This window comes from Bicyclus anynana, chromosome 1 (assembly GCF_947172395.1).
Source record: "Bicyclus anynana chromosome 1, ilBicAnyn1.1, whole genome shotgun sequence".
Taxonomy (NCBI): Eukaryota; Metazoa; Arthropoda; class Insecta; order Lepidoptera; family Nymphalidae; genus Bicyclus; species Bicyclus anynana.
In genome coordinates this window covers 649,512-662,993 of record NC_069083.1, presented here as the reverse complement: position 1 = coordinate 662,993, position 13,482 = coordinate 649,512, and the positions used below count along the sequence as shown (strand labels likewise).

The 13,482-nt window shown below is 35.2% G+C and overlaps 1 protein-coding gene across 1 annotated transcript; it reads left to right on the top strand.

Annotated features, from left to right (window-relative positions):
- Positions 1-3,091: 3,091 nt before the first annotated feature.
- On the top strand, positions 3,092-11,704 carry LOC128198231 (uncharacterized). Its single transcript, XM_052882487.1, has 2 exons — positions 3,092-3,825; positions 9,091-11,704. Exons 1-2 carry the CDS (start codon positions 3,803-3,805, stop codon positions 10,982-10,984), a joined length of 1,917 nt encoding a protein of 638 aa, XP_052738447.1. The 5' UTR covers positions 3,092-3,802; the 3' UTR covers positions 10,985-11,704.
- The last annotated feature ends 1,778 nt before the right edge of the window (positions 11,705-13,482 follow it).

Genomic DNA, 13,482 nt, shown 5'->3' with positions numbered 1-13,482 from the left:
TTAATAAAATGCATTCGGCAAGCAATAAAATTCTAAAATGCAGCAAATCAATCAAAATAAATCGAGAACGGGGATGATGACTAGGTTTCAATATATTGATTTTTATGATACATTCGGGTAAATAGGGTCAATGTTAACTAATTTATACATAAAAAGCAAAGATTGTCTGGATATTTGCAAAATAAATGAGATTATAAAATTTCAAAAACTATTAAAAATATTTTATCTTAATTAGATGAAAATTCATATAGTTTTAGCTTCCTTACATTAAATGTGACATTTTTTAATAAATGAACTATAAGCATAAACGCACAAATAACAAAGATATTAGTAATTTTGTTTGAACGCGCATACAAATCTAACGATCATTACATTGCCTATGACGTCATTATTTCGAGCCATTTTGTATGGGGCGTTTTTCAGGGATCCGCGGCAGCGCCGCAAATCTGACTCTTTAAATCCCTGTAGCTCCGAAAGTAACGATCGCAGATACCCTGTTCCTTTTACAAAATTGCTTTACTATTAGTATACTCTTAATTTATATACAATTTAAAAAACTGTCATCATCCCTACTGTAAATTCCTACGATTTTCCCCTTAAAATGTTAAATACTTGAGATAAATGTACGAGTGGGTACGCCATCTTTTGTCAAGTTGTCAAAATTATTTAGAACACCACCTAGTGACAAGTTGAAACAACCTAATTTACTTTGAATTCTTGTCAATAGATGGCGTCTACTACATAATTGTTAGAATTAATTAAATTCAAATTTTATCACATTGTGGTAAGTACTAAGTATATTCTGTTTTGATAAATCTGAAAAATATGAAAATGAGAAGTCGCAAAATTCCTATAACCCTAAAATAAATATCCTAGAACCAATGAATACAATTTCGCCTTTTTATTGTTATATTTCTAAAAGTTTTTTTTTAACTTTTATAGTTCGGCTTTGGAGCTTTGGATGTGAATAGATTTTTGTAGTAGTAAAATGACAGCACAAAGCAATTGTATTTGTAAACTATACCTAAACTAAAGGAACGTCAGAATAAAAGCGCATCCCAAAATTAAGTATTTAGAGTGACAGGTAGGCGTGAGACATAGAAACCCGTTTAGTAATACGTACGTACGGCTTGCGTTCAAATGTGCACGTCTCATAAAATTCAAAATCAAAATCAAAAAAAAAAACAAAATCTGGCACAAATATTGTATGCCTCTTAAAGCCTGCAGCCTGTTGGTGGTAAATGCCAGCTCAAAGTCAATTTTCTTCGTTTAAATATGTTCCTTCCGAAGCAGTGGTAGTATATCTTGATCCACAATAACTTGTAGATGTTAATCAGAAACATCGAATAAAATATTTTAACCGATTTTAATAATAATTAATTTAATTATTATTAAAATAGTGGGACGCTAAACTATGTCACTAAATCAAGCAGTCTTTCAAAAAAAAAATAAGCTAAATGCAGGCTAAGAAGACATAGTTTTTTTTTTATTTTCAATGAACAGAATGTGCTTACAGTTCAATACAAAAATCTCCCCTTCTCAATAAGTAATTGGCAGTCGATATTTCACGCAGTATTTAGCATGCACGTCCCCCTCCCCCTCGGCCGTGTCGCGTGCGCGGCGCGTGTGAGCGCGTGCGCCGATCCTTTCACACACTAGCCCAGTACTACGACCCCACTACGACCCCACTACGATCCCACTACGGTCCCACTACACTCACTACAGCGAGCTGTAGTGTACACTCAGACCAATTATAGAAGGACCTGTATCGCACTCATAGTCACGAACAAAATTGTCTGTCATTTTCTGAGGAAAACGAGCTTAGATTTGGTATATATCTAATACTTAACTAGAAGTTTTTGCCCGTTTTTTACACAATTCAATTACACAAAAAAGTATTTTTACGGAGCTCTTTAACCGACAAACACGATTACAACTATTTAACATCGATTCTGTAGAGACAGTTTTTATAATCGCATTAGATCGTTGATCATATACTTTGACAGAAAAGTAACGTCTAGCGAGGCAGGTCCTATACAATAATTGGTCTGAGAGTGTACATGGGGGGCGGCGAGTACTGCGGGCAGGTGATCTGTTGACTTATGCGTGCGAATATTTTTGATATTGACATTTTAAGTAATAGTCATGTACCTAGGGAATGACGACATTAAAATTCAAAAAAATCAATTTATTTCAAGTAGACTTAGCTAGCACTTTCGACACGTCAATTGCAGTGGCGTCATGCCACTGGTCAGTTGACTATTTGTAAATACTCTACCACCAGTTCGGAAGGCAGGTTCTGCTGAGAAGAACTGAAAGAAGAGGGCTAAACGAGTCGCTGGATGTAAGCGGCTCAAATCGTAGTGTTTGGAAGTTTCTCCAAAAGGCCTTCACTTACTTTTTGTTCTTTAAAAGTAGGTACATAAGTAACAATGTTTTTTTTCTATAAAAACTAGTAATAAAGAAATGAGAGAAACTGATAAACTATAGCCACAGAATACATAACAGCAACGTTTCAAAAGTGTTTGTTAACTATGCCTAATTGAAAAATATAAATTTTGACTTTATGTCTCTCTCAAGATTCCAGATTATTATGATAAGTATAGCTTGGTACAATAGAGCGCGAGTAAGACACTTTGTTACGGTGGTAGTACTAAAGCGTCATGGGAATCGATTAGATTTGGTAGAATAAATGATAGAAAGAATAAATGGTTATATACTTTTTTCACTTTCAGCGGTGTGGAAAAAAACTACCTATAGACTTTAGAGACAATTTTTATTACTTCGGCCTACTGAAATCATCAGAAAACATGAGCGATTATTCAGGAGATTATTTTATTCAAAATAAGTAAAAAATTAACCTCGCTCGTGTCTCGTAACCAGAAATACTAAGGGTTTTTAGAAGTCAGGGTTTCGAAATGAACACCTTTTAGTTATCAACTCACCTACCATAACTTAAAGTTGTGCTGCTTGAGTATTTCTGAAGTTAGTTTATTTTGGTTGCCCTAAACGTACCCCCCAATATTAAGGGCTCATACTTGGTGGAGGTAACGAACAACGTGCAAGATATACTCCGTTACGTTCTGTTACATCCCTAAATTCTATATTCATAGTGCAGAGCTGTGACACAGATATAAATGTTCTGTCAGCAATATATATGCTTTATAAACCGTAGCTCTGCCTCTAAACATTCAGTCGTTCTGGTGATTAGCCGAATTGCTGTCCAGCTACGGACCTGGTTTATGCCCGCCGGTCTGGACTAAGTAACAAGGCTAAGCCCCTGGTAATACTAGCCGCCTATAGACCCTTTGCAGGTCCTCGCGAGTCGCGAAACATAGTGATCCACAGTAATAGAGCTTGTTGTCGAACTATAGTTAAATTATAAATAATAAAGTTCAGTTTTAGTTAATAAAGTGTTTTTTTTTTATAAACACCGATAAGCCGAAACTAACATTTGGTGTCAGAAGAAAGCGGGATTTATTCCTGTTGGACGCCTACTCCTGACGACGTCCAGAAACTATAGTTCTCCGAGCCAAGCTGCCTGCCCTGCTGCCGTTCCTGATCTCTCTGACAGACGGATAGTCAGACTCCCAGCTACTCCGACAATAAGACCACATCGTGCCATACCCTGTCGTTCCCGAGGGTTCACTGCCCAGCCGAGAGGTGCTGCCACGCGGTCCAGACTCCTGAAACATCACCTACATCGCGACGAGGCGTGCGGGATTGCACGCGCGACCCAGATCGACTCACCCGGCGTTGCAACACACTGCGCCGCTGCTCCGATTAATTCGCCGACTCATCAATGACACCGATTCTTGTACTACTGTGAGTAATTTTTTCGAGTCATTGACTTTATTACACTGGTTTATTTTCTGTTATTGCGTAAAATATTAAGTTATTATGGCAAAACGGGAAGAAACACCCGCTCCACTCCAAATTTCCCCCGCAGAATCCCTTAGAATGAATTTTAGCGATTTAACCCGATTCATAAAACCTTTCGACGGTGATCGAAACAAACTAACATCATTCATAAGAAACTCTGAAAACGCCCTTCGCTTAGTAAATCCGACAAATGCAAACATCCTCTTCCAGTATATTCTTTCACAATTAGAAGGGAAAGCCGAAATAGCCTGCTCATTGAAGGTGTTTGATGATTGGTTTGAGCTAAAACAATTTTTAAAATCCAATTTTGGTGAAACTAAACACCGAAGCCACCTACTTTTAGACCTCCAAAACTGCAAGATGAAACCAAATGAAACCATCTTAGAATACAGTTTGCGTCTCGAAACATTCTTAACTAGATTACAAACTGATATTTCCCATTCTACTAAGGATCCTGGCGAAATAAAAGGGAGACTTGCCGACACGGAAGATCTCGCCTTGCACACCTTTTTGTTAGGTTTACCAAGCCATATTTCTAATATTCTTAGGTGTAGGGACCCTTGTAACCTCGCGGAAGCTATTAACCTAGCGATTCAAGAGGAAAAATTTTACAATCTCGCCCAGTCATCAAAGAGACCCATAGAACATAGGCCGAACCGATCGAACTATTTTAATCAATCTGTGCATAAAGCCGCTTTTCCGTCAACTCCTCATTCTTCTAGTTTAAACCAAACCAAACCATTTCCTTATAAATCTAACTCATACCATGCGCAAGATAAACAGATAACTCATTATTCACAAACACCACCTCCTAAAGAAATAATTTGCAGATATTGCAGAAATTTAGGCCACGATATAAGCCAATGCCGAAAACGGCAATACAACCATGCCAAGCGCCAAATTCCTCAAAATCAGAATAATAAAGTACATAATCTTTACGAAAATAGTCCCCAGAATAACTCACATAACATACCTGAGGACAATTTTTTAAACTAATTAGGGTTCCATGTTTGCGTCGCTCGGGACCCCAGGTACAAAATGACGCTAAGAATAATATTAATTCCTATTTTCATCATACAGTCAATTATGAAAAAAATAATACATTTATTACACGCGCCAACGAACAGGGTAACCAGCCCCAAACCCATGACCGTGAAAATCCTACTAAATCCACTGATTCTACTATTTCTACTAAATCCACTGATTCTACTATTTCTACTAAATTCACTGATTCTACTAATTCCACAGCATCTACTAGTTCTAATGTACTCACTGACTCCGCCGTATCCACTGATTCCACTGTATCTACTAATTCCACTGTATCTAACAAACCCACGATATCCAAAACGTCCATCGAATCTACTCAGCCTATTGAACCTACTAAATCCTCTAAACTCACTCATAAAAATACGAAGAAAAATAATATTTATACCAAAACCCGTAAAACTTCTACGAAAAATATAATAGCAAAATCTAGCTCCGAAACAATTTATAAAATTCAATATAATGATAAAGTTCATTTACCACATATTTATGTTCATTCAAAATACTCAAGTAAACCGTTAATACTTTTAATAGATTCAGGATCAAGCATATCCTTAATCAAAAGGACTTCGCTATCAAAACAACCTGAACTCATATCCGAAAAAATTCAATTTAAAGGCATAGATGAAACAGCCCAATACTCAGAAAGTTTTGGCCATTTTCAACTAGATATTAGATTAGAAAAGTTACTAACAATTTATAGTAAATTCCACCTTGTATCTGAATCCCTTGGATTTAATTTCGATGGCATAATAGGTAACGATTTCTTGAAAAATAATAATTGCATTATACAATATGGTAAAAACGCCCTACATATTGGCCAACACCAAATCAAAATCTTTTTTACAAAACCTCAATATTTAATACCTGCCCGATGTGAAATGATGATAGAATGCAATGTCATCAATCCAGAAATAAAAACTGGCTACATTGAAAAATCGCAAATTCAGAAAGGAGTATACTTGTCCAGTTGCTTGACTACAGTAAAGCCTAATAATCATGTAAACGTTTCTATATTAAATACTACAAATACAGAAGTCAAAATTCAAACCTTTTGCGTCGAACTTCATCCCTGCGATACATTCCAGGAAATAGAGACTAACTTTATTAACAATGTTAATGTAAATTCACTCTCAAAATTTTCAGATCGTAATAAAGAAGTTAGAAGTCAAATCAGGTCATCTCACTTAAACTCAGAAGAGTCAAAAGCACTCCTAAACCTTTGTCAAGAGTATTCCGACCTATTTTATCTTAATGGCGATATCCTTTCTCATACTAACACTCTACGTCACGAAATTAAAACTACTTCTTCTCAGCCCATTCATGTCAAAAGCTACAGGTATCCAGAATGCCATAAAGAGGAAGTTAACAAACAGATTCAAAAAATGTTAGATCAGAAAATTATAAAGCCTTCTAATTCTCCATGGTCTTCTCCAATATGGATCGTTCCTAAGAAACTCGATGCTTCTGGCCAAAAGAAATGGCGTATTGTCGTTGACTATAGGAAATTAAATGACATCACTGTAGGCGATGCTTACCCTATCCCTAATATCACCGAAATACTGGATCAATTAGGACACAGTAAATATTTTTCCACATTAGACCTAGCCTCTGGATTCCATCAGATTCCCATGAATGAAGAAGATTCTCCAAAGACTGCATTTTCAGCGAATAACAATCACTACGAATATACCCGAATGCCTTTTGGACTAAAAAACGCCCCTGCCACATTTCAACGTCTCATGAATACTGTACTTTCTGGCCTCCAAGGAATACATTGTTTTATTTATCTAGACGATGTTATAATTTATTCTCACGATCTTCAAAGCCATATCAGTAAACTCAAATTAGTTTTTAATGCCCTTAGGCAACATAATCTCAAACTACAGCCAGATAAATGCGAATTCCTTAGAAAGGAAGTAGCTTACCTTGGTCATATCATTTCAGACAAAGGAGTTTCTCCTAATCCCGATAAAGTTAAAGCTGTAGCTTCATACCCTACTCCCAGAACACCTAAAAATATAAAAAGCTTCTTAGGTCTCGCAGGTTATTATCGTAAATTTATTAACAACTTCTCTAAAATTACTAAACCCTTAACCAGTCTCTTACGAAAAGATGTTGAATTCATTTGGTCACAACAACAGGAAGACGCATTCAATACTCTTAAAACCATGCTTACTAATGCACCAATCCTTCAATATCCTGATTTTTCGAAAACCTTTATCTTGACTACAGACTCATCAAATTACGCTTTGGGTGCCGTACTTTCCCAGGGGGAAATAGGTAGTGACCTTCCTATCGCATTCGCATCTAGGACTCTTAATAAAGCTGAAGGTAATTATAGTACTACAGAAAAGGAATTACTAGGAATACTATTTGGTACTAAAACTTTTAGACCTTATCTTTATGGTAGGAAAATAAAAATCGTAACTGATCATCGACCACTAATATGGCTTATGAACTGTAAGGATCCTAGTAGTAAACTAGTAAGATGGCGTCTAAAACTAGAAGATTATGATTATGAAATTATTTACAAACCAGGCAAAATCAATAATAATGCCGATGCCTTATCTCGACCTCCTATACATACCATTGATGATATTGACCCAACAGACAACTTGACTTATGAATCCTTTATCAAATCACGTTCCAGTCCTATGCTACATGATACACAAATTACAGAAACAAATCAAAGCCTACTCGAAACAGCATGTACTTATATCGCCTATCCTACCTCTATCGATTTAGATACTTCCAACCCATATTGTGATAACATACTTAGCACATTAGAAAACAGAAATGAATTTGAAATGTCCGAAAGAGAATTGAATAGTCTAACAGTGTCTTCTACTAACAACAAAACCTACTTCCATCTATTCACTAAAACTCACTACTATGACTCAGCCACCTACAGAGATATATTCAAGGTTCTAAAAGAATTACGTAATCATTTAATAATATTTTATCCACAAGTTACAGAAATTTCTATCTCTGATTTTGATAATCCTTATGATAAACTCAGGTTTTTATTAATTTACGAAATCATATCATTTATTTTTCACAACACTAAAATTAAAATAAATATATATCATAATAAAATTAAGTATCCTACTCCTAACGAAATTCCCATAATATTGAAAGATAATCATGATACTCCAATCGGAGGACATATTGGCTCAAACCGTATGTACAACAAACTTAAAGATGTGTATTATTGGAAAGGCATGAAAAAGGACATAGAAGTCTACGTTAAAAATTGTTCTCAGTGCCAGAAAAACAAAGCATTAAGAGCAATTAATAAAGCTCCTATGGAAATTACTTCTACTTCTCAGGAACCTCTTCAAAGACTATTTACAGACGTAGTCGGTCCTCTGCCTGAATCTGGACCCCAAGGATTCAAATATATTGTAACATTCCAAGACGATTTAACAAAATATTCAATGGCCTATCCTATAGTACAAGCCACGGCTGAACAAACTTCGGAATGCTTAGTTAAATTTATCTCTCATTTCGGTATTCCTCGAACAATTCTCTCCGATCAAGGAGTTCACTTTATAGCTGACATATACAAACAAGTGGCATCTCTTTTTAAGATTAAACATTTATTTTCGACCATTTATCATCCCCAAACTAACGGCTCCCTAGAGAGAAGCCATTGCACGCTTAAAGAATATTTAAAATCGTTTGTTAACAAGGAACAAGACAATTGGCATAAATATCTTCCCACTGCTCTTATTTCCTATAATAGTACGACACATACCACTACAAACTTTAGTCCTCATGAACTTCTATTTGGTTGTAAACCCTATTTACCTAGCTCTATCTACGACATAAGTCCCACAGCCACTTATCCTGATTACATCAAAAATCTAAAACATAAATTGAATACCACTAGAAATTTAGCTAGCGAAAATATACTTAGAAGTAAAGAAAGATCAAAACGTTATTATGATCAACATGCTAAAGAAAAAACCTATAATGTTGGAGATATGGTCTACATAAGAGAACATCACAGATTACGTAAAGCTCTCTCCCCAGTCTGGAAAGGTCCTTTTAAAATCATAGAAACTCATGATAATAATAACGTCACCATTCAAATTAATAGACGTAAGATCCGTTACCACTTCGATCAAATTAAACTAGCCCACGATAATTCTCTTCCAGGGTCATCGCGCCAGGCACCATCGCCACAACCGAGTTAATAACGCCAATAGTCGATAGCCCAGGTCTATATTTCGATAATCTAGGAATCTTAAAATACTACAATAACTTCTGGAATATTATTACATTTACTGACTTATCTTACATAAAACCTCATGTAGAAAACATTAAAAATGTTATATATACCGTAAAAGAAACTTGCCATAGTTATAAATCTGCTAAAATACAGTCCGATTGCTCTAACACACTTAGTCCTTTAGAAATACTTCTAAAAAATGTTGAAAATAATTATCAATCTCTATCTCATCTTACGCAGGAAAAAGGTCGTTCTAAAAGGTCTTCATGGTTCGGTTTTGGTGGACCCATACTTAAACAACTATTTGGATCCCTAGATGAAGACGATGCTCAAATATTTACTAATGCTATAAATGCAATTCAAGATGACCAGAGACATCTTGCATCTTTAATGAAAGAAAATATTCATGTTATCTCTTCTACTATTAGCACATTTAACAATACTATTCAGAAACTAAATGAAAATGAGCAAATACTTAACAGTAACATAGAAAAATTAGATAAAATCCTAGATAACGTTTTGCAAACTACAAATAAATTAGAAGCGTCATCACATCTCACAATGACCTTTAGTGCTTTAGAAAGCTCATTAATGACTTTAAATTTTAACCTCAAGGATATCATTGACGAAATCCTATTCGGTAAACAAAACATTGTCCATCCCTCTATACTATCTCCTATGCAACTTTATAATGAATTAAACTCTAATAAAAATAAAGTTCCCCAAAATTTTCCCTTACCCTTGAATTTAGAAAATATGCACACACTTTTAGATATATCCCAAATTTCTAGTTTCATCACTGACTCTAAAATAGTATTTGTTGTTAAAATTCCTCTTGTTCTCTTACAAGAATATAATTTGTACCATGTCTATGCCCTTCCTACTGCCCATGATATCAATAACCCACATTCCTTTGCTATGATCAACCCTACTGCTAAATTTTTGGCAATAACAGACGATAAATTACTGTATACAATGACAGACTCGATCAGTGATTGCAAAACTCTAACAAATAACTATCGCCTGTGCAAATTAGGCAATGTGCATTCTAGTGTCGCAAATCCTACGTGTGAAGTGCAAATCCTAAGTGCTTACATAAATAAAATACCGGACACCTGTGATTATAAAAACGTAATTAGTGATATTGACGTTTGGCAAACGATTAGTAATAATAAATGGATATATGTTCAATCCAACATAGCTAAGCTCTCGGTTAAATGTAACAATAGTATTAACGACTATGATATAATTGGAACAGGAATTCTCAAGCTTCCAAAAGGATGCACAGCTTTTCATAAACTCTTGCAATTCTCTCCTTCAGTAGAATACGAAACTGCATTGTATATGCCTACTCCTAACTTTAACATTATAAATGACGATTGCTGTTCCAGAAAGAAAATAAATTCTACGCTTCCATATCTAACACCAATTAAATTATCTCATATAAACTTAGATTCTTTGCATTACGTTACACATAGATTAAATCAAGTTAACGATGAAATTGAAAAGATTGAAAACCAACCCTACCATATTAAATATGGAAGTTATTTCAGTGTTTGTACAACTCTCGTATCTTTAATCGTATTATGCTATATTTCTTTCAAAATGTATAAAAAATGTTGTAATCGAAGAAAGCGTAATAATAGTTTAGATTCTAGTTCTGGTTGCTGTATTCAGATTTTTAATAGCTGCTATACTAAACCTAATCAAAATATACAAGCTATTAATACTAGTTCCGATTATGAAACACATAATAGAGCATTCGAATCCAATAGTAGCTCAGAGAACTCTCCTACTTTCCTAAGGAGAAATTTACATTGAAATGTTATGTTTAGTACTTTTCCATAATTACTATTATACTAATACTGTTACTAAATTATTAAATGCCAATTCATGTTTGGTTTATACTATTACATAAGTCTACTATATACTATTTGCTATTTTAATACACTGGTTCTTTTGTAATAATAAGAAAATGTTATTTTGTAAGTTTTTTATTTTCTATTTCTTTGTGATTGTATTATCTTAAATATTATTACCTATGTAGGAAAAGAAAAAATATGATTATGTTATTCCTAATTTTCATTTCTATTTCTTCTATTGTAATACTTGGATCACTATTGTAATATTCTACTCACATCTTACTTACTATGATGCTTCGTCTTAAAGAGGGGAGGTGTTACATCCCTAAATTCTATATTCATAGTGCAGAGCTGTGACACAGATATAAATGTTCTGTCAGCAATATATATGCTTTATAAACCGTAGCTCTGCCTCTAAACATTCAGTCGTTCTGGTGATTAGCCGAATTGCTGTCCAGCTACGGACCTGGTTTATGCCCGCCGGTCTGGACTAAGTAACAAGGCTAAGCCCCTGGTAATACTAGCCGCCTATAGACCCTTTGCAGGTCCTCGCGAGTCGCGAAACATAGTGATCCACAGTAATAGAGCTTGTTGTCGAACTATAGTTAAATTATAAATAATAAAGTTCAGTTTTAGTTAATAAAGTGTTTTTTTTTTATAAACACCGATAAGCCGAAACTAACAGTTCATCTGCCGTGCTCGAGTAACTCTGCAAAAATCCCCTCTTCGGCACCCCCACTATATGTTACTTACTACACTCTGTTTTTCCTATCATTAACTACCTAAAAACGCTAAAAACTGAACTTGAATACGTTATTCAACTTGATATTCGTAAAACTATTAGTAGGTTGACATTAAAAGTAATTTTACTTCTCACATAATTGTCTAAGTAATAAGTTACTGAATTTCCCACCAAGTTTCCCAAAGGGGCATTAGGAAAACAAAGGCCAGTACGCATTAGATATCGGAATCAACAATACCGTAATTTCAAAACGATACCTAAACCCACCCCCATATCACCCTCGTCCACCCTCCGTTCACACGGGAACTTTACGTCTACCAACGCAATCAGCACTCCGAATATCTAAATCCAGACCTTAATGCTTAGGTAATAAGGATAAGTAAGATGTTAATAATAAGTTGGTGATAATGTAACATAATATGATAATGTGGAATAGTATTTTTATTATGAACATATTTGCTCAGTGACATCTAGTGGTGTTGACTGATCGGTCTTGTAAAGGGTATTGTATTGGGGCACTTACTTGTACTGTTAGTTTGACGTAGTGGGTACCTACTTATATCAACTTGTACCTACATTTAGTAGTAGATTTGGCGAAAGAGCCACTATACTGCTATGCTTATTTGTGCCATCAAGCAGCATTGCTGTCGGTTGAAAGACATTCTTGCCGGAAAAAGCAACATAACCCTTCTTCAGTCTGGTAATTAGGCTTAAGCCTCCGGTTAATGACAGTTTGTAGGACGTTTCCTTCCATGTCCTGTGAAGTTTTAGCTTAGTTTATAGACAATGGTTTACCACTTGCCATCACTACTTAGGTACTGAAGATTTTTTATACTATATTTAATATTTAATAGTAAAATTATCGTACTACTTAATGGTTCTCCACCTTATGATATACCGTCTCCGTCCGTCTCCACCTTACGATATACCGTCGTCTGTAAGTAGGAACTACTAATTAATACAAAATAACTTTAAAAATTGTAAATTAAAAAGCTCCGCTCGCATTGAAATATGTTTTTAGAGTTCCGTACTTCAAAATAAATAAACGGAAACCCTATAAGCTCACATTGTTGTTGTCAACACCCTTTATTCCGGCAATGCGCGGAGTTATCAAGTTGAACAGTTCAACTATATTCAGGTGTACGGTCTCATGAAGTTGTGTAAGAATCAAACTTCTACAAGTATGTTGACCTATAAAAGATCTGAATGTTTATTCAGCAAGAAACGTCTATTTCGACACTCTCGAAACTCGAAGGAATCAGTCCTAGAACTACGAAATTCGGCAAGTAACATCGTCATAAACCACAAGTACAAGAAAAAATAAAAATATTAATACATTAAATTTACAAAACAGGGGTTAGTGTTGAAAGCTGGATTTCAAGAAAGGCTCAGCAAATCGTTTCCTGAACTATTTATAATTATCGTCCGACCGGAATCCTCAGTAAGCGAGTCCGATCCGTCCGAGGTACAAGTGTCTTATGCTCTAAATGATACGAACTGGAAAACGGAATCGAACCCAGAAACTCCAAGTTATACAACACACCACGCAACAACTCCAAAGATGGCTACAAAACGCGTTGAACATAAAAAGATTTTTATTCCATCAAACCTTAACCCGAAAAGAATGACTCCTGAAAAAATGTCGATCAAAAAACGTGGGGTCCAAGAGACCGAGATTTTCGACTTCGAGGATTAACCCGTTTTTTGTAGGCGTG